This window comes from Mesoplodon densirostris, chromosome 3, assembly GCF_025265405.1.
Source record: "Mesoplodon densirostris isolate mMesDen1 chromosome 3, mMesDen1 primary haplotype, whole genome shotgun sequence".
In the NCBI taxonomy this organism is placed as follows: domain Eukaryota; kingdom Metazoa; phylum Chordata; class Mammalia; order Artiodactyla; family Ziphiidae; genus Mesoplodon; species Mesoplodon densirostris.
The window spans coordinates 111,599,173-111,619,890 of NC_082663.1; the positions used below are offsets into that span (position 1 = coordinate 111,599,173).

Genomic DNA, 20,718 nt, shown 5'->3' on the forward strand with positions numbered 1-20,718 from the left:
TCTATCTCCTCCACCAGCAGGAAATATGTAAACTTCATGAGAAAGTGTGTGTTATTTACTGACTTATCCCTGGCACCCAGACCCGTGCCCAACACATAACAGGTGCTCAATCAATATTTGCTAAATGAACAAATTGATCTATCTAAGGACTAAGTGATTAAGAGGGGATTTTGCTGTTAAAAAGATAGACACTTGATTGCTTTCCAATGGCAAAGAAAGATATCTGGCTAGACAACTATTCTATTATGCAAAACTGAATACTCATTAGGCACACACAATCATATGGCCATCTTTGCAGAACAACAGCAAACCATCAAAAGACTGAAGTTAAGAGCACTGGTTTTAATAGCACCTGGAATGGAGTAAGGAATTCAGATTTGGAGTATGCTGGGAAACTGAGTCGCTACTAGTTGAAAACTAAGAGCACTTTCTGGCCCAATTTCTGTCACTGAATAAGAATCTTTGAGGGTGGGGTCTAGGAATTAATACTTTCCAAACACTATCTAGGTGTTCCTAATAGGCAACCAGGTTTGAAAATTACTTTAAACTAACTCAGGTTTTGGACTAGTCTGACCCATCTTAATTCCAAAACAGTGAAGGGTATTGACTTGTGAGTGATGGAAGCAAATGTATGACACAAAAGTGGCATCACAAGTTTCTTGAGGAAATAATATCTTCTTTATATTTATACAACAACACTTCAACAATGTTATTCCCTTTGAGACAATTTAGGTAACACTGCTTTTATCAATAATTTTACTTTGAGTGTTGAGATGAATATAAAGACATGTTTTGGGACTGTCCTTGTTACAATGGTCACTTGGAAAGGAAGGAATCTTCAGCCTCTTCAACTTAATGCTCTCCTTAAATACAGTTATACCTAGGGGAGGTCTAATCAGATCTCTGGGCAGAGAGCTGTCTGCAACCTGATGAAGGGATAGGTCTAGGCTCATACTTTTATGAAAAGGAGTGTCCCTTTTAAAGGAAACGTTATAAGGGGACCAAATCCTGGAGTGCTGGCAAGAAAGAAGCCCCTGACCCAAGCATATGCTTTAAGACCAGAAGTTCTCCTGAAAAGATAATCGATGGAAATTTCATCCATTTAAAAATCTCTTGCTAAAAATTTCTTTTAAAAAATTTAAAAGAAAATTCTTTAAAACTCTCTTTTGGATTGCCTGTATTTTCTTTTCTTTAGCGAAGTTTCAAATCTTAACTCTACAACAAACATGGCCAAGTCTACAGTCTGCACTATAAAGCAAGGACAGGAAGCATTACAGTCTCCAACTTCCCCCTTTTCTATCTGCCTAAGTCCTTCTCACTCAGAGTTACAATTCCCCAGCCCCCAGTGCACCTTCAGCTCATGTTTGGTCCCACTTGCCATCCCACCCCTACACCTCCTACAATGGCAAAGACAAAGAAATCTCAGGTGTCTTTACAACACATCTGTCACCACATCCTAGTTGGAAACATTCTGTTCTGAGACAGGAAAGACTATATGACCTCAGATTAAATTCTCTGTATTTCAGTTTCTCATTAGCAGAATCTATGCTTCTCAGAAATGTTGCAAGATTTCTTTAAATTTTTATCAAAGAACAGCACATATAAACTCAGGTAATTATAAACCTCTAAAATATCTGATAAATGCTTCCCAAATACTTGATACTTCCTTTCTGCTTTAAAACAGTGCACTTAGTCTCTTCAGTCAAATGTAAGAATGATAAATGTAAAATAATATAAAAACAGGCACTGCAAAAAGCCCCTGGCCTAATCCTGCCTCCTAGCATAACTCTGCCCAAATCAACCCAACCTGAGTAAGGCACCTTCCCAACAGCCTACTCAGGGTTGAATCACTGCTGCAGAGCAGGCGCTAAGGACTGATGGAAGAGGTGACTTCCCTACAATGCAGATGAAGACGACAGACTTGCTCAAAGGGACATGCAAATCCATGAACAGAACGGGATTAGAACCCAAACCAACAGGCCAATTTTTTGTTTAATTTTAAAGTCAGGGGCTTCCCTGGTGGCACAGTGGTTAAGAATCTGCCTGCCAATGCAGGGGACACGGGTTCAAGCCCTGGTCTGGGAAGACGCCACATGCCGCGGAGCAACTAAGCCCGTGCGCCACAACTACTGAGCCTGCACTCTAGAGCCTGCGAGCCACAACTACTACATGTGCTACAACTACTGAAGCCCACACGCCTAGAGCCTGTGCTCTGCACAAGAGAAGCTATTTCTCATTGCCTTCTCAAGGCAATGAGAAGCCCGCGCACCTCAACGAAGAGTAGCCCCTACTTGCTGCAACTAGAGATAGCCCATGCGCATCAACGAAGACCCAATGCAGCCAAAAATAAATAAATAAAATAATAAAGTCAGTAGTAATTTTAATTAGATACAATGTTCCTGACAAGTTTACATGGCTTCTTCTAGTTTTAAATGATTGATATTCAGTTTGTTTTCACAAAAGCATTTAAAGAAAATTTCAATTTGTCATTGTGAAGATTAGGTCAAATGTAAGAATATACCATATTTTTTGGTTACTACACTTTAACTCAAAAGAATATATGTTAGGACTTCCCTGGTGGCGCAACGGTTAAGAACCCGCCTGTCAGTGCAGGGGACACGGGTTTGAGCCCTGGTCCGGGAAGATCCCACATGCTGCAGAGCAACTAAGCCCGTGCACTGCAACTACTGAGCCTGCACTCTAGAGCCCACAAGCCACAACTACTGAGCCCACATGTTGCGACTACTGAAGCCCGTGCGCTCTAGGGCCTGCGTGCCACAACTACTGAGCCTACGTGCTGCAACTACTGGAGCCCGCGCCTAGAACCCAGGCTCTGCAACAAGAGAAGCCACTACAATGAGAAGCCCGTGCACCGCAACGAAGAGTAGCCCCTCTCACCGCAACTAGAGAAAGCCCGCACACAACAGACCCAACGCAGCCAAAAATAAAAAAAATAAAGAATAAATGTTAAATTTCTCCCAAAATAAAATAGATAGGAGCTGTACAGCAAAGACTGGACAGATTACCTAGCAACCATAGCACCCCAAAATTACTGAGCATTTGGAGTGTGCCAAGCATTGAGATAAATTCTTGACATTCATTATTTCACTTGACTCTCACAACAACCTCATAAAGTAGATTCTACTAAATTACCAATACAGAAATTTAGGATTAGAGAAGGACATTATGAACAAGGTTACGAGCCTAGAAGTGTCACATTTGGGAAAACAATCCAGGTGGGCTGGCACCAGAATCCATGTTACATATACCTTATTAAATGTGAAAGAAAGACCAACATCATCCATCAAATTGACGTGTATTTATTGCACAAATATCCCCTAGAACTGGGAGGTTATTATAATACAGGCGTACATTTGAGAAATGTATACAGAACAAGAAACAAGTATTTACATTTTACATCTCCCACCATCTAAATAACTTAAAGCATAACAATCTCATAAGACATCTACCAGAAGTAGGCATTGTGTAAAATCTGTTTTTTTTAAAGTGATCATCCCCAGTGTATGCCAATTGCAACAAAATGAAATCTGTGCTAGTATGTTTATTGCACTTAACATTTTCAAACTCAAAATTAAGACATATTAATAAAAGCCAGGAATATTTAAAATCAAACCAATTAGTTTATATACAGGAAAAATTAGTTTTAAATCTATAATGTAAAAGATCCCTTTTTCATCTCCTGTTGCAACAAACAGGTTTTTAAAATGTGTAACATATATCTATCTGTACCGTAAGAAGTTGAAAAAAATTATTTTGAACAGGCCAAAAATTCTTTTCACATTCATCATAATGATCACACTTTAAAGAAGTAGCAGCTCATTCCTTGGGCTTTGTGTAATGCAAGAATGACTATGACGAAGGAGCAGAAATTACAGAAGGATTGCAAATTATAAAACTCAGGAATCCTATAAGGATTGATGATTCTATAAGAAACTATAGGCCTTTTCCTTTCAAGCAAAGCTTAGTTTTAAGAATTACAGTAGCATGAGCCATCCATTTATTGAAGACTAGATTTCCTAAATGGTAATTTATTAGAGATTTCAAATAGAAGGGACTGTGAATAGTTCAATGACTAATTTAAACAATAACACACATAAAAAAGACACTGTCTACCTCCTACATATCCTGAACTACAATTAAAAAAAAATGTACAGTGGCCACATATGATCTTTTCTATATTCTGAATTCTGCTAGAGATTGATTCATAAAATTCCAAACAACAGATGAGAGAAGAACTTCATTAATGAATAGACTTAAAAAATTAAGCTAACGAAAATATATCCATAAACACTCTTTGACAGCAAGTCATCCATGGAAGACTCTGGTACTAACTGGGACCAGCTGATAGGACACAGGGGCCAAAGCGACTGCAAGCACACCAATTTCAGGTTTACATTCTATTAAAATAACCATTTCTTCTTAGTCTAGCTGGAGATTAGAGTAAGACAAAATGTGACCCAATGCTATAAATTCAAGGTCAAAGACTAAATAAACCACAGAAATCTTCCTTAATTATTGAAAATTTAAATAGCAAGAACAGATGCATAATAGACAAAGTGTACCTAGAAACAGAATGAGCAAGTGGTTTTCTGTTTTAAGCTAATCAACTAATTATGATGAAAATAGTTCATGAAAGCAGAAACCAGCTTCACTTCTAGCATTAAAAGCATCTTAGACCAGGTAAGTAAAGGATAAACTATAATGTAGTATTTCAAGTAAACTGAGGTAGTAGAGCATAATGAAAACTTTATCTACCCATCTTTCTATTTACATTACTTACAAGAGTTTGGTTCCATATTAGCCTTTCTCACAAGCAACACTCTACAATATATACAAAAACAATAACAACTGAAAAGTTGAAATCTTTGAAAAAATTACTTTTGGAAGAGAGGAGCTATTAGAGAAAAAAATAATCTTAAGAGTTAATGAGCTCTTTTAGTGTAAATTGAATATTATGAAGCAGTGAAACAAATATTCAGTTTCTATGGGTTCAAGAAGGGCTGATACCGAAACCAAGAGCCTCGGCTACCTGAGCACTTTTAAAGAAAATAGTATTATTTCTGCCAATGCTTTGGTGCAATTTTTAATCCTAATTTTAATTTATTAAATTAAATGCAAATACGTAAATATTAACATTTATAAGAATTAGCTTATACTTATAAACAAAACAAATGGTATAAAGTAGTATTCTTATTTTGGGAATCTATATTCCTCAGCCTTAAAAAAAGATTGGCTTTACTTATATTTTAAGGTGTGTGAAACAGAAAAATCACCAGAAAGTAATATTTCAACATTATATACAATTAATCCTAGTTGAAAATATATTTTTTAAAAAGGCATGTTTACCAATCTTGTATTTCTACCTCTTCTTTCTTAAAAAATAGATACATATGTACACTTGGGTGGATAACATAACACAGATTTATACACTTTATTCTGAGTTTATTCTAATTAACAAGCTGTTTAAAATACTTTGAGAAATACCCAGAAATTAGCTATTTTGAATTGAAAAACAAAAAAACACAAATAAAGTTTCATAGATCTTTGTACCTTAGAAATAAAGAATTAGAACTAATGAAATGGCTCTTTCTGAGCCATTTAATCATGAGATATCCGTTCCTCCTACTTATGGGTTGTGGCAAGACTGTAGTGATCATAATGAAATTCCTCAATGTTATTCATTTTGTAGAAACGTCGAAGTTACACTTTGGCTTCTTCAAATGCTTTCCCCCCAAATGTTGTTTTTAGTTTCACTTGGTTAAAAATCTGCCACCAACCAGAAGTCCAATCAAAATGAAAAAGCCATCCAGTGATGACACAATATGCACTGCAATGCAGAATACCCACCCAGGTGACTGACTCATTCAGATGAAGGTCTGACAGAGAAAAACAATTGCCATAAATGCAAGTTGTGACTGCTTCCTTGGTTTCTACTGAACTTTCCACCAAAGTTAATTTCCAACGGCCTTTCTGTTAAAGTAGTATCTGAGCAACATATGGAGAGTGAGTGCTTGCTACAGCAGCCAGAAGAGGAAGATCACTGGATTCAATCCTGAAATTAAAAAAAAAAAATCTCAGTTCAGGTTTATTTCTACAGGCAATGACTTCTATCTATAAAGTCACTATACATCTCCACTCAAGGAGCTTGGCCACCCTAGCCAAAAGGAAAAGGGTAAGAGAACTGAAGATAATGAAAATTAGAAATTTTTCAGTAAGTAAAAACCATAACTAAAGATTTTTTAAAAAGAAAGCCTCTGAAACCCAACAGTAACAAAGTCACGAATGCAGGAAACCATCTCACTGATGTGCTGATGGACCATGCATCAGGGCAAGGAATAACGTCTAAGAAATACTATATAGGGACTTCACTGGTGGCGCAGTGGTTAAGAAGCCACCTGCCAATGCAGGGGACACAGGTTCGAGCCGTGGTCCGGGAAGATCCTACATATCGCGGAGCAACTAAGCCTGTGAGCCACAACTACTGAGCTCACGTGACACAACTACTGAAGCCTGTGTGCCTAGAGCCTGTGCTCCACAACAAAGAGAAGCCACCATAATGAGAAGCTCGCTCACCACAACCAAGAGTAGCCCCCGCTTGCTGAAACTAGAGAAAGCCCATGCCCAGCAACGAAGACCCAACGCAGCCAAAAATAAATAAATAAATAAATAAATAAAAATTTTCTTAAAGAAATATTATATAGTATAATAACAGAATAATAGTGTGCAGACATATTGTTTTGGATACAAATGTTTCTATAATAAGATTTACTGGGAAGACATAATGGAAGCCTCTTAAAAATACAACCTACCACAAATAACTTATAGGAAAAGAAAAATGGCCAATAAATATCAAAATAAGTTATACAGACACACTCCTGGTTAGAGAATAAATCTGAATAAAATCAGATTTCATTTTTTAGCTAGTAGCTTGGCAAAGATTAAAAAGTTTGGTAATAAATAGCAGTAAGAAGAGTGTGCTTCCCACTGTTCATGAAAATTTATTCTGGTACTTTCTGGATAGCATTTACTATTACCGTCAAAATATCAACAATTTAATCACATATGCCCTTTAATTCAAAAATTCTACATCAAAGAATTTATCCTATAAACCTCAAAGGCTTATATTTATTCTAGCATTGATTTGTAACAGCAAAAAACTGAAAATAAATTCCACCATATAATGGAATGCAATACAGCCATTAAAAATGATATAGTTTAGTATGTGTGGTATGTGCTTAAATGAACAAATATTCAAGATACATTAAAAGGCAAGCTGCACAAAGATATATAGAGTACAAACTAATTTATATTTTTAATCCTACACATTTAAAAATTCTGTAAGAAACAATCCATTAACTGTGTTCGATTGAGGACTGGAAGTTGAGGAAAAGACGATACAACTTACTTTTCACTTTATGCCAAAATGTACTGAAACTTTCATTATATGTACATTACTTTAAAAATTAGTTTAAATTTTCTAAAAATAAAGGCATTACATGCAGAGAATCATCTATTTCCAATCTGGATAATAAGCAATAACATTAATGAAAGAATTTAATTTGGTTTCAGACATACAGTAGCAACTCGATGTTGGCTCTTTCTCCCTTCATAAAAGCTGAAATTAGACAAAAGTTCTAGCTTGTTTTAATTTATTCAACCAGCATTTCAAGAAATAATTTTCACACACACACACACACACACACAAAGTGGACATAGAACACAGGGAAAGTGACCACAGAACATAATGAAAGGGGCTATACTATGCCTCTTGCCAATTTCCTGTTTGTCCTTCAGTTAGCATGTTAGATAACTAGCTTCTTCCCAGGAATAACTTCAGAGTATAAAGATATAATATATAGATAATGGGGAAGGAGTAATAATATGTAGATAATATACCATCATCCATAGAGTGCCATTACTTCAATCAGATCATTTGGATGGCCGGGCAGATGCTGGGAATGATGAGTTTACAACATATTTAATAAATAAAAATGAATACTTACTTATTTTTTTCTAATGCAAAAATTTAGACTTTAATTCCTTTTTATTCGACTAAATTCTCAACCTACTGTAATTGCACAAGGGACAGTGCATTTCAGATCAGTGTAGGACAGGGTTCTGCTTTTATACTGTATACAACAGGGGTCCCCAACCCACAGGCCATGGACTGGCACTAGTCTGTGCCCTGTTAGGAACCAGGCTGCACAGCAGGAAGTGAGCGGCAGGCAAGTGAGCAAAGCTTCATCAGCCACTCCCCATCACTTGCATTACTGCCTAAGCCATTCCCCACACTCCGTTGGTGGAAAGACTGTATTCCACGAAACCGGTCCCTGGTGCCAAAAAGGTTGGGGACCGCTGGTATAGAACAACCCAGATGATAACAGTATACTGCTTCTAACAAGACAAAAAACTTAAAAAGAAAAAAGGCAATTCTGAGAAATATTCATTGCCTAAATAAACAGTGAAACGAGAAAGCAAAGCCAGAAAAGGAATCAGGAACATACCCTAAAACCACTCCCAGCTCCTTGACATGAACACGCATCTGCCCCCTCAGGTACTCAGATAACATTTTGCTCTTGAAGTATAGCTCCTGTAACCGGTCTTCAAGATGCATTACACACTGCAGTTAGGAGGAAAACAAGAATCAAGTCAGAAATTGCACAACTCTTAAGTAATGCAAATTCCAAAGCATCATGTTTTGACAATTCTATTTAGTTATTCCAACATAAACTAAAATTTGGAGCACATTTTTATTTTTTGAATTTTATTTTATTTTTTATACAGCAGGTTCTTATTAGTTATCCATTTTACACATATTAGTGTATATATGTCAGTCTCAGTCTCCCAATTCATCCCACCACCCCCACGGCCCCGCCGCTGTATCAATGTACATTCCCACCAACAGTGCCAGAGGGTTCCTTTTTCTCCACACCCTCTCCAGCATTTGTTGTTTCTATATTTTCTGATGATGCCCATTCTAACGGGTGTGAGGTGATACCTCATGTAGTTTTGATTTGCATTTCTCTAATAATTAGTGATGTTCAGCAGCTTTTCATGTGCCTCTTGGCCTTCTTTGGAGAAATGTCTATTTAGGTCTTCTGCCCATTTTTGGATTGGGTTGTTTGTTTTTTTTAATGTTGAGCTGCATGAGCAGTTTATATATTTTGGAGATTAATCCTTTGTCCGTTGATTGGTCTGCAAGTATTTTCTCCCATTCTGAGGGTTGTCTTTTCATCCTTTGTAGTTTCCTTTGCTGTGGAAAAGCTTTTAAGCTTAGTTAAGTCCCATATGTTTATTTTTGTTTTCATTTCTTTTTTTTTTTTTGGTGGTATGCAGGCCTCTCACTGTTGTGGCCTCTCCCGCTGCGGAGCACAGGCTCAGCAGCCATGGCTCGCGGGCCCAGCCGCTCTGCGGAATGTGGGATCCTCCCGGACCAGGGCACAAACCCACGTCCCCTGCATCGAAAGGCAGACTCTCAACCACTGCGCCACCAGGGAAGCCCTATTTTCATTTCTTACTCTAGGAGGTGGGTCAAAAAAGATCTTGCGGTGGTTTATGTCAAGGAGTGTTCTTCCTATGTTTTCCTCTAAGAGTTTTATAGTGTCCGGTCTTACATTTAGGTCCCTAATCCATTTTGAGTATATTTTTGTGTATGGTGTTAGGGAGTGTTCTAATTTCATTCTTTTACATGTAGCTGTCCAGTTCTCCCAGCACCACTTACTGAAGAGACTGTCTTTTCTCCATTGTATATCCTTGCCTCCTTTGTCATAGATTAGTTGACCATAGGTGCATGGGTTAAATCTGGACTTTCTATCCAGTTCCTGGGATCTATATTTCTGTTTTTGTGCCAGTACCATACTGTCTTGATTACTGTAGCTTTGTAGTATAGTCTGAAGTCCAGAAGCCTGATTCCTCCAGCTCCGTTTTTTTCCCTCAAGACTGCTTTGGCTATTCGGGGTCTTTTGTGTCTCCATACAAATTTTAAGATTTTTTGTTCTAGTTCTATAAAAAAATGCCATTGGTAATTTGATAGGGATTGCACTGAATCTGTAGATTGCCTTGGGTAGTACAGTCCTTTTCACAATATTGATTCTTCCAGTCCAAGAATATGGTATATATATCCATCTGTTTGTATCATCTTTAATTTCTCTCATCACGGTCTTATACTTTTCTGCATACAAGTCTTTTGTCTCCCTAGGTAGGTTTATTCCTAGGTATTTTATTCTTTTTGTTGCAATGGTAAATGGGAGTGTTTCCTTAATTTCTCTTTCAGATTTTTCATCACTAGTGTATAGGAACGCAAGAGATTTCTGTGCATTAATTTTGTATCCTGCAACTTTACCAAATTCATTGATTAGCTCTAGTAGTTTTCTGGTGGCATCTTTTGGATACTTTATGTATAGTACCATGTCATCTGCAGTGACAGTTTTACTTCTTCTTTTCCAATTTGTATTCTTTTTCTTTTTCTTCTCTGATTGCCATGGCTAGGACTTCCAAAACTATGTTGAAAAATAGTGGTGAGAGTGGACATCCTTGTCTTGTTCCTGATCTTAGAGGAAATGCTTTGAGTTTTTCACCATTGAGAATGATGTTTGCTGTGGGTTTGTCGTATATGGCTTTTATTATGTTGAGGTAGGTTCCCTCTATGCTCACTTTCTGGAGAGTTTTTGTCATAAATGAGTGTTGAATTTTGCCAAAACTATTTCTGCATCTATTGAGATGATCATATGGTTTGACCATATTCTTCAATTTGTTAATATGGTGTATCACATTGGTTGATTTGCATATACTGGAGAATCATTACATTCCTGGGATAAATCCCACTTCCTCATGGTATATGATCCTTTTAATGTGTTGTTGGATTCTGCTTACTAGTATTTTGTTGAGGATTTTTGCATCAATATTCATCAGTGATATTGGCCTGTAATTTTTTTTTGTAGTATCTTTGTCTGGTTTTGGTGTCCTCATAGAATGAGTTTGGGAGTGTTCCTCCCTCCACAATTTTTTGGACGAGTTTGAGAAGGATGGGTGTTAGCTCTTCTCCAAATGTTTGATAGAATTCACCTGTGAAGCCATCTGGTACTGGACTTTTGTTTCTCAGAAGATTTTTAATCACAGTTTCAATTTCATTACTTGTGATTGGGCTGTTCATATTTTCTATTTCTTCCTGGTTCAGTCTTGGTAAGTTATACCTTTCTAAGAATTTGTCCATTTCTTCCAGGTTGTCCATTGTATTGGCACAGAGTTGCCTGTAGTAGTCTCTTAGGATGCTTTGTATTTCTGCAGTGTCTATTGTAACTTCTCCTTTTTCATTTCTAATTTTATTGATTTGAGTCCTCTCCCTCTTTTTCTTGATGAGTCTGGCTAATGGTTTATCAATTTTATGTTCTCAAAGAACCAGCTTTTACTTTTATTGATCTTTGCTATTGTTTTCTTTGTTTCTATTTCATTTATTTCTGCTCTGATCTTTATGATTTCTTTCCTTCTACTAACTTTGGGTTTTGTTTGTTCTTTCTCTACTTCTTTTAGGTGTAAGGTTAGATTGTTTATTTGAAATTTTTTTGTTTCTTGAGGTAGGCTTGTATAGCTATAAACTTCCTTCTTAGAACTGCTTTTGCTGCATCCCATAGGTTTTGGATCGTAATGTTTTCATTGTCATTTGTCTCTAGATATTTTTTGATTTCCTCTTTGATTTCCTCAGTGATATCTTGGTTATTTAGTAACGTATTGTTTAGCCTTCAAGTGTTTGTGTTTTTTACGTTTTTTTCCCATGTAACTGATTTCAAATCTCAGCATTGTGGTCAGAAAAGATGCTTGAGGGCTTCCCTGGTGGTGCAGTGGTTGAGAGTCTGCCTGCCGATGCAGGGGACACAGGTTCGAGCCCTGGTCTGGGAAGATCCCACATGCTGCGGAGCAGTTAGGCCCGTGAGGCATGGCCACTGAGTCTGCGCGTCCGGAGCCTGTGCTCCGCAACGGGAGAGGCCACAACAGTGAGAGGCCCACGTACTGCAAGAAAAAAAATAAATAAATAAAAATAATAATAAAAAAATAAAAATAAAAGATGCTTGATATGATTTCAATTTTCTTAAATTTACTGAGGCTTGATTTGTGACCCAAGATGCGATCTATCCTTGAGAATGTTCCATGTGCACTTGAGAAGAAAGTGTATTCTGTTGTTTCTGGATGGAATGTCCTATAAATATCAATTAAATCTATCTGGTCTATTGTGTCATTTAAAGCTCGTGTTTCCTCATTAATTTTCTGTTTGGAGATCTGTCCATTGGTATAACTGAGGTGTTAAAGTCCCCCATTATTACTGTGTTACTGTCGATTTCCTCTTTTATAGCTGTTAGCACTTGCCTTATGTATTGAGGTGCTCCTATGTTGGCTGCATAAATATTTATAATTGTTATATCTTCTTCCTGGATTGATCCCTTGATCATTATGTGGTGTCCTTCCTTATCTCTTGTAACATTCTTTAAAGTCTATTTTATCTGATATGAGTATTGCTACTCAAGCTTTCTTTTGATTTCCATTTGCATGGAATATCTTTTTCCATCCCCTCACTTTCAGTCTGTATGTGTCCTAGGTCTGAAGTGAGTCCCTTGTAGACAGCACATATATCGGTCTTGTATTTGTATCCATTCAGCGAGCCTGTGTCTTTTGGTTGGAGCATTTAATCCATTCACATTTAAGGTAATTATTGATATGTATGTTCCTACTCCCATTTTCTTAATTGTTTTGCGTTTGTTTTTGTAGGTCCTTTTCTTCTCTTGTGTTTCCCACTAAGAGAAGTTCCTTTGGCATTTGTTGTAGAGCTGCTTTGGTGGTGCTGAATTCTCTTAGCTTTTGCTTGTCTGTAAAGCTTTTGATTTCTCCATCAAATCTGAATGAGATCCTTGCTGGGTAATCTTGGTTGTACGTTCTTCTCTTTCATCACTTTAAACATGTCATGCCACTCCCTTCTGGGTTGTAGAGTTTCTGCTGAGAAATCAGCTCTTAACCTTATGGGAGATCCCTTGTATGTTATTTGTCATTTTTCCCTTGCTGCTTTCAATATTTTTTCTTAATCTTTAATTTTTCCCAATTTCATTACTATGTGAATCGGCATGTTTCTCCTTGGGTTTATCCTGTGTGGAACCCTCTGTGCTTCCTGGCCTTGGATGGCTATTTCCTTTCCCATGTTAGGGAAGTTTTCGACTATAATCTCTTCAAATATTTTCTCGGCTCCTTTCTCTCTCTCTTCTCCTTCTGGGACCCCTATAATGTGAATGTTGTTGTGTCTAATGTTGTCCCAGAGGTCTCTTAGGCTCTCTTTATTTCTTTTCATTCTTTTTTCTTTATTCTGTTCTGCAGAAGTGAATTCCACCATTCTGTCTTCCAGGTCACTTATCAGTGCTTCTGCCTCAGTTATTCTATTAATTCCTTGTAGTGTATTTTTCATTTCAGTTATTGTATTGTTCATCTCTGTTTGTTTGTTCTTTAATTCTTATAGGTCTTTGTTAAACATTTCTTGCATCTTCTAGATCTTTGCCTCCATTCTTTTTCCAAGGTCCGGGATCATCTTCACTATCATTATTCTGAATTCTTTTTCTGGAAGGTGGTCTATCTCCACTTCATTTAGTTGTTTTTCTGGGGTTTTATCTTGTTCCTTCATCTGGTACATAGCCCTCTGACTTTTCATCTTGTCTATCTTTCTGTGAGTGTGGTTTTTGTTCCACAGGCTGCAGGACTGTAGTTCTTCTTGCTTCTGCTGTCTGCCCTCTGGAGCACATTTTTAAAGCATGCAATTTTAGTTAAAGGAGTGTAAACCTTCTCTAGCTCATATCAAAGATTTAGAGTCTACAGTTATTTCTTACCGTGGTAAATTGCACATAATATAAAATTTACCATTTTACATATAAAAGTTACCATTTTAAACACTTAAGTGTTCAACTGAGAGGCATTAAGTACATTCAGAATGTTGTGCAGGTGTCACCACTACCCATATCCAGAACTTTAAAAAATACGTTTTTATTCCAAATTTCATAAATAAAACACTCAAATTAATACATTACAAATGTATTTAAATTAGAAATGCTGCATTCTCCTGTGAAGAGCAAAAGAAAAAAACTTTGCAACAGCTCACAGAGAGTGCTCTATAGGCCTTAGTAGAAATGTTTCTAAGCTGGAATATTAAAAACTAAAACATATATTTTGTTTATTGTCAATTAACTTGCTCAATTCACTAAAATAGGTGATTTTTCATGTGAATGGATGATATATATGTATGAAGAAAAAAGCATGAGGTGCAGGGGCTAAAACACTAAATTCTTGCAGAGTATTTCTTCCCAATGGAAACCAGCTGCTGTTAAAGCTTCTCAGAAAAACACATTTTCTTTTTCTTCAGAAAAAAACAATTGAATGTATTTCTTGGCATACATTACTTTGTGGTGTATATTTTGTGGTATAATGCTCATGTAGGCTGAAAATAACTTAAGTGAAAAAAATTATATAAAATGTTTATAATAAAATTCATCCATATATATATATATATATATATACACACACACACACACATACCCACACACAATTTACCACACTACCCATTTTTAGGTATACAATTCAATGGCATTTAAGTACATTCACAATGTTCTGCACTATCATCACTATCCACTTCCAGAACTTTTTTTCATTATGCCAAATAGAAACTCTGTACCCAGTATACAGTAACCCTTCATGCCCTTCTTCCCACCACCCCTGGTAACCTCTATCTACTTTCTGTTTCTATGAATATGCCTATTCTAGATACCTAATGTAAGTGGGACCACAACAATATCTGTCCTTTTGTATTTTGCTTGTTTCACTTACTGTAACTTTCTATTCATATTGTATCATGTATCAGAATTTCATTCCTCTAGGTTGTCACAAAGCACTGAGCTCATCTCCCTGTGCTATGCAGCAGCTTCCCACTAGCCATCCATTTTACATTTGGTAGTGTATATATGTCACTGCTACTCTCACTTCATCCCAGCTTCCCCATCCCCCATGTCCCTATGCCCTCAAGTCCGTTCTCTATGTCTGCATCTTTATTCCTGCCCTGCCACTAGGTTCACTGGTACCACTTTTTAAAATTACATATATATGCATTAGCATATGGTATTTGTTTTTCTCTTTCTGACGGGTTATGGGGATATATGTATACATATAGCTGATTCACTTTGTTGTACAACAGAAACTAACACAACATTGTAAAGCATTTACACTCCAATAAAGATGTGAAGAAAAATAAAATAAAATAAAACTAAGACCCACCAGGGACAGGCCCAGTAATATGTATATTAAAAAAAAAGAATTTCATTCCTCTTTATGGCTGAAGTATTCCATTCTATGTATTACACATCATTTGTTGATGGACACGAGTTGTTTCCAATTTTGTCTACTGCAAGTTAATACTGCTGTGAACATTACTATACAATTGTCCCAGTCTCTGCTTTCAGTTATTTTGATTATAAACCTAGAAGAAGACTTGCTGGACCACATGACAATGCAATGTTAAACTTTTTGAGGAACTGCCAAACTGTTTTACACAGCAGCTGCACCATTTTAGATTCCCACCAGCAACGTACAAGGGTTCCAATTTCTCCTCATCCAATACTTTTTATTTTCAGGGTTTGCTTGATCAAACCCATCCTTATCAGTGTGAAGTGGTATCTCACTGTGCTTTTGATTTGCATTTTCCTAATGACTGATGGATGTTAAACATTCTCTCATGTGCTTATTGACTATTTGTATATCTTCTTTAGAGAAATGTCTACTCAAGTCCTCTGCCTATTTTTTGAGTTGTTTCTTTTTTTTTTTAACATCTTTATTGGAGTATAATTGCTTTACAACCGTGTGTTACTTTCTGCTTTATAACAAAGTGAATCAGCTATACGTATACATATATCCCCATATCTCCTCCCTCTTGCATCTCCCTCTCACCCTCCCTATCCCACTCCTCTAGGTGGTCACAAAGCACTGAGCTGATCTCCCTGTGCTATGCAGCTGCTTCCCACTAGCTATCTATTTTACACTTGGTAGTATATATAAGTCCATGCCACTCTCTCACTTCATCCCAGCTTACCCTTCCCCCTCCCCGTGTCCTCAACTCCATTCTCTAGTAGGTCTGTGTCTTTATTTCTGTCCTGCCCCTAGGTTTTTCATAACCTTTTTTTTTAGATTCCATATGTATGTGTTAGCATACAGTATTTGTCTTTCTCTTTCTGACTTACTTCACTCTGTATGACAGACTCTAGGCCCATCCACCTCACTACAAATAACTCAATTTCGTTTCTTTTTATGGCAGAGTAATATTCCATTGTATATATGGGCCACATCTTCTTTTTTTTTTTTTTTTTTTTTTTGCTGTACGCGGGCCTCTCACTGCTGTGGCCTCTCCCGTTGCGGAGCACAGGCTCCGGACACACAGGCTCCGCGGCCATGGCTCGCGGGCCCAGCCGCTCCGCGGCATGTGGGATCTTCCGGGATCGGGGCACAAACCCGTGTCCCCTGCATCGGCAGGCGGACTCTCAACCACTGTGCCACCAGGGAAACCCGGGCCACATCTTCTTTATCCATTCATCTGTCGATGGACATTTAGGTTGCTTCCATGTCCTGGCTATTGTAAATAGAGCTGCAATGAACACTGTGGTACGTGACTCTTTTTGAATTATGGTTTTCTCAGGGTATATGTCCAATAGTGGAATTGCTGGGTCATATGGTAGTTCTGTTTTTAGTTTTTTAAGGAACCTCCATACTGTTCTCCATAGTGGCTGCATCAATTTACATTCCCACCAACAGTACAAGAGGGTTCCCTATTCTCCACACCCTCTCCAGCATTTATTGTTTGTAGATATTTTGATGATGGCCATTCTGACTGGTGTGAGGTGATACCTCATTGTGGTTTTGATTTGCATTTCTCTAATGATTAATGATGTTGAGCATTCTTTCATGTGTTTGTTGGCAATCTGTATATCTTCTTTGGAGAAATGTCTACTTAGGTCTTCTGTCCATTTTTGGATTGGGTTGTTTGTTTTTTTGATATTGAGCTGCATGAGCTGCTTGTATATTTTGGAGATTAATCCTTTGTCAGTTGCTTCATTTGCAAATATTTTCTCCCATTCTGAGGGTTGTCTTTTTGTCTTGTTGATGGTTTCCCTTGCTGTGCAAAAGCTTTTAGGTTCCATTAGGTCCCATTTATTTTTGTTTTTATTTCCACTTCTCTAGGAGTTGGGTCAAAAAGGATCTTGCTATGATTTATGTAATAGAGTGTTCTGCTTATGTTTTTCTCTAAGAATTTTATAGTGTCTGGCCTTACTTTTTTAGTTTAATCCATTTGGAGTTTATTTTTGTGTACGGTGTTAGGGAGTGTTCTAATTTCATTCTTTTACATGTAGCTGTCCAGTTTTCCCAGCACCACTTATTGAAGAGGCTGTCTTTTCTCCATTGTATATTCTTGCCTCCTTTATCAAAGATAAGGTGACAATATGTGTGTGGTTTATCTCTGGGATTTCTATACTGTTCCATTGATCTATATTTCTGTTTTTGTGCCAGTACCATACTGTCTTGATTACTGTAACTTTGTAGCATAGTCTGAAGTCAGGGAGCCTGATTCCTCCAGCTCCATTTTTCTTTCTCAAGATTGCTTTGGCTATTCTTGAGTTGTTTCTTTGCTGTTGTTGAATTGTAGGAGTTCTCTATGTATTCTGGATATCAATCTCTTTTCAGATATATGATTAGCAAATATTTTCTCCTGTTCTGTCAATTGTCTTTTCACTCTGTTGATAGTGTCCTTTGATACACAGAAGTTTTTAAGTTTGATGAAGTCCCAATTTATCTATTTTTCCCTTTATTGCCTGTGCTTTTGATGCCACTTCCAAGGAATCACTGCTAAATCCAATATCATGAAAATTATCCCCTATGTTTTCTTTAAAGAATTTTATAGTTTTAGTACTTAAGCTTAGGTTTAACTTTACATTTAAGCTTGAGTTCATTTTTGTATATGGCATAAAGTAAGGGTTCAACTTCATTCTTTTGCATGTACATATCCAGTTTTCTCAGCATGATTTGTTGAAAAGACTCATTTCCCCTTTCAACAGTCTTGGCTTCCTTGTCAAAAACCAATTGACCATATATGTGAGGGTTTAATTTGGGGATACTATATTCTATTCGTCTTTATGTCTGTCCTTATGCTAGTACCACACTGTTTTGATTACTGTCATTTTGTAGTAAGTTTTAAAATTAGGAGGTGTGAGTCCTCCAACTTCATCTCAGTACTATCTTCTTAATAATACTAAGTCTTCCAAACCAAGAATATGAGATTGTCTTTCATTTATTTATGTCTTTAATTTCTTTCAGAGATGTTTTGTAGTTTTCAGTGTACAAGTCTTTTGCCTCTTTGGTTAAATTTATTCCTAAGTAATTTATTCTTTTAATGCTATTGTAAGTGCATTCTTAATTTCCTCTTCAAGATTGTTCATTCCTAGCTTATGGGAATGCAACTATTTTTGCATGCTGATTTATCTTGCATCTTTGCTGAATTCATCTATTAGCTCTCTCGGGGTTTTTTTTGGTGGAATCTTTAAGTTTTCTACATATAAGATCATATTTGCAAGCAGAGATAATTTCACTTCTTCCTTTCCAATTTGGATGCCTTTTGTTTCTTTTTCTTTCCTAACTGCTCTCTCTATGACTTTTCAATACCATGTTGAACAAAAGTGGTGAAGGTGAGCATCCATGTCTTGTTCCTGTTCTTAGGGGTAAAACTTTTAGTCTTTTACCACTGAGTATAATGTCAGCTGTGAGTTTGTCATATATGGCCTTTGTCATGTTGATCTGCAAAGGTTTTTAACTATGCTATATTATAGTTCTCCTAACAAGAAAAGGAAAGAATCTTGAAAGTTGGAAATGGTGTCTTCAGTAAGAGGTTACCAGTGTTATAAAGAGCGATCATCCAAAGTCCTAACACAACAATGCGGATATAGAATTCACTGGCATTCTGCACAGAGCTTAGGGATGTTGCATTGCCATAGCTCACATGATACTAAGTAAAGGCACTAAATTCTGGCTGCTGAAAGCACAGACTATATAGACACGTACACATCCCTTTCTGTCTTAGTCAGCTTGGGCTGCAACAACAAAGTACCACAGACTCAATGGCTTAAATAACAGAAAATTATTTTCTCACAGTTCTGGAGACTGGAAGTCTGAGATCAGATCAGGGTGCCAGCATGGCTGTTAGTGAGAACTCTCTTCCTGGCTAGTAGACGGCTGCCTTCTTCCTGCATCCTCACATGGTAGAGAGAGCACAATCTCTCTCTTCCTCTTCTTATAGGGCCACTAATCCCATCATGAAGGCCCCACTCTAATGATCTAATCTAACCCTAATTAACTCCCAAAGGCCATCACACTGGGGAGTTATGGCTTCAACATATGGATTTTAGGGGAACACCAACATTCAGTCCATAACACCTTCTTTCAGGAAAACAATGATGAAGCTAACAGTAGTATTCAAGGTAGGCACATACATAGCAATAGGGTTAAGTTAGCTATCACAGTGCTCACAGTAATTCAAGCCTTACAGATACTTACAAAATTTGGAGACAAGTTATGCTTATAAAGCTGAAGAGTGGAATGAAGCAGATTGGAAACAAGACTGGAAACCAACACTTCCTTTCCCAATTTATTATCTGTCATTCGTCTCTGGCTACTGGCCACTTGAACAGTCCATTTATCCATATCTGCTATAATACAGACAGCTTCTGCTATTGGTTCATCCAATACTGGATGCTGGGGAAAAAAAGAAGACATCATCTTATGATAAAGTTTTCAAAGATAATGTTAATGGGATGGGCAAGGAAGAGATACTAGACAAAAACAAAAGAATATGAAATTCTGAGAGCTACTGCCAAAGAATCCTTGACAGTGAAGAGTGAAATAGTAAAGTAACTCAATAACAAATACCCTGAGGTATCTTACAGAAGTCATCATAGGTAGAGATTCATTACCAGAACTTTGTATTCTTTAATCCAGAACTTGAATTTCACCAGTATTTTGATCATTCATTCATTCAACAAATTTACTGAGTGCCAACTATGTGCCAGGCAACTGAAAGAAAATGTTTTTACCTTGAAAGAGCTAAATATTTTAAAAATCGGTAGGAAATACATTCACATGAAGAAGTCAATGATAAGGTTCTGTGCTAACTACCCTATCCAGTCAGGCATTAATTTCCTTGAGCATCTCAGAGGCTATCCCTTGATTATCTCTTCCTGGCTATGTATGCCAGGTTTTTTCTGTTTTACAGATTTATATCCAGAGTATGGCTATAACAGTTAAAAAGGAGACAAATCAACAGGTACTAACATGTCTCTCCAGGATACATGGTTAAACGGAAAAAAAAAAAAAGTCACTACACACACACACACACACACACACACATACACATTATACCCCAATTATGTTTTTTAAAAATCAGGGGACTTCCCTAGTGGTCCAGTGGGTAAGACTCTGCGCTCCCAATGCAGGGGACCTGGGTTTGATCCCTGGTCGGGGAACCAGATGTCGATGCATGCTGCAACTAAGAGTCCGAATGCCACAACTAAGACCCACCACAGCCAAAATAAATAAATAAATATATTTAAAAAAAAATTTCCCATCTAAATGCAAATGTATAGA

At 37.1% G+C, this 20,718-nt stretch overlaps 1 protein-coding gene across 2 annotated transcripts in view; it reads right to left on the reverse strand.

Moving 5' to 3' along the window:
* Window positions 1-3,316: 3,316 nt before the first annotated feature.
* The window catches only part of FNIP1 (folliculin interacting protein 1), a 133,626-nt gene continuing 116,224 nt past the window's right edge, over window positions 3,317-20,718 (reverse strand). Inside the window, exons 15-17 of one of the 2 annotated variants that reach the window (XM_060093321.1) lie at window positions 19,633-19,830; window positions 8,526-8,641; window positions 3,317-6,073 (exon numbers count right to left, since the gene is read on the reverse strand). In XM_060093321.1, coding sequence (XP_059949304.1) covers window positions 5,995-6,073; window positions 8,526-8,641; window positions 19,633-19,830 — 393 coding nt within the window. In that variant the 3' untranslated portion in view covers window positions 3,317-5,994. The remainder of the gene's footprint in view (window positions 6,074-8,525; window positions 8,642-19,632; window positions 19,831-20,718) is intronic. The other variant, XM_060093322.1, reaches the window with a different exon arrangement.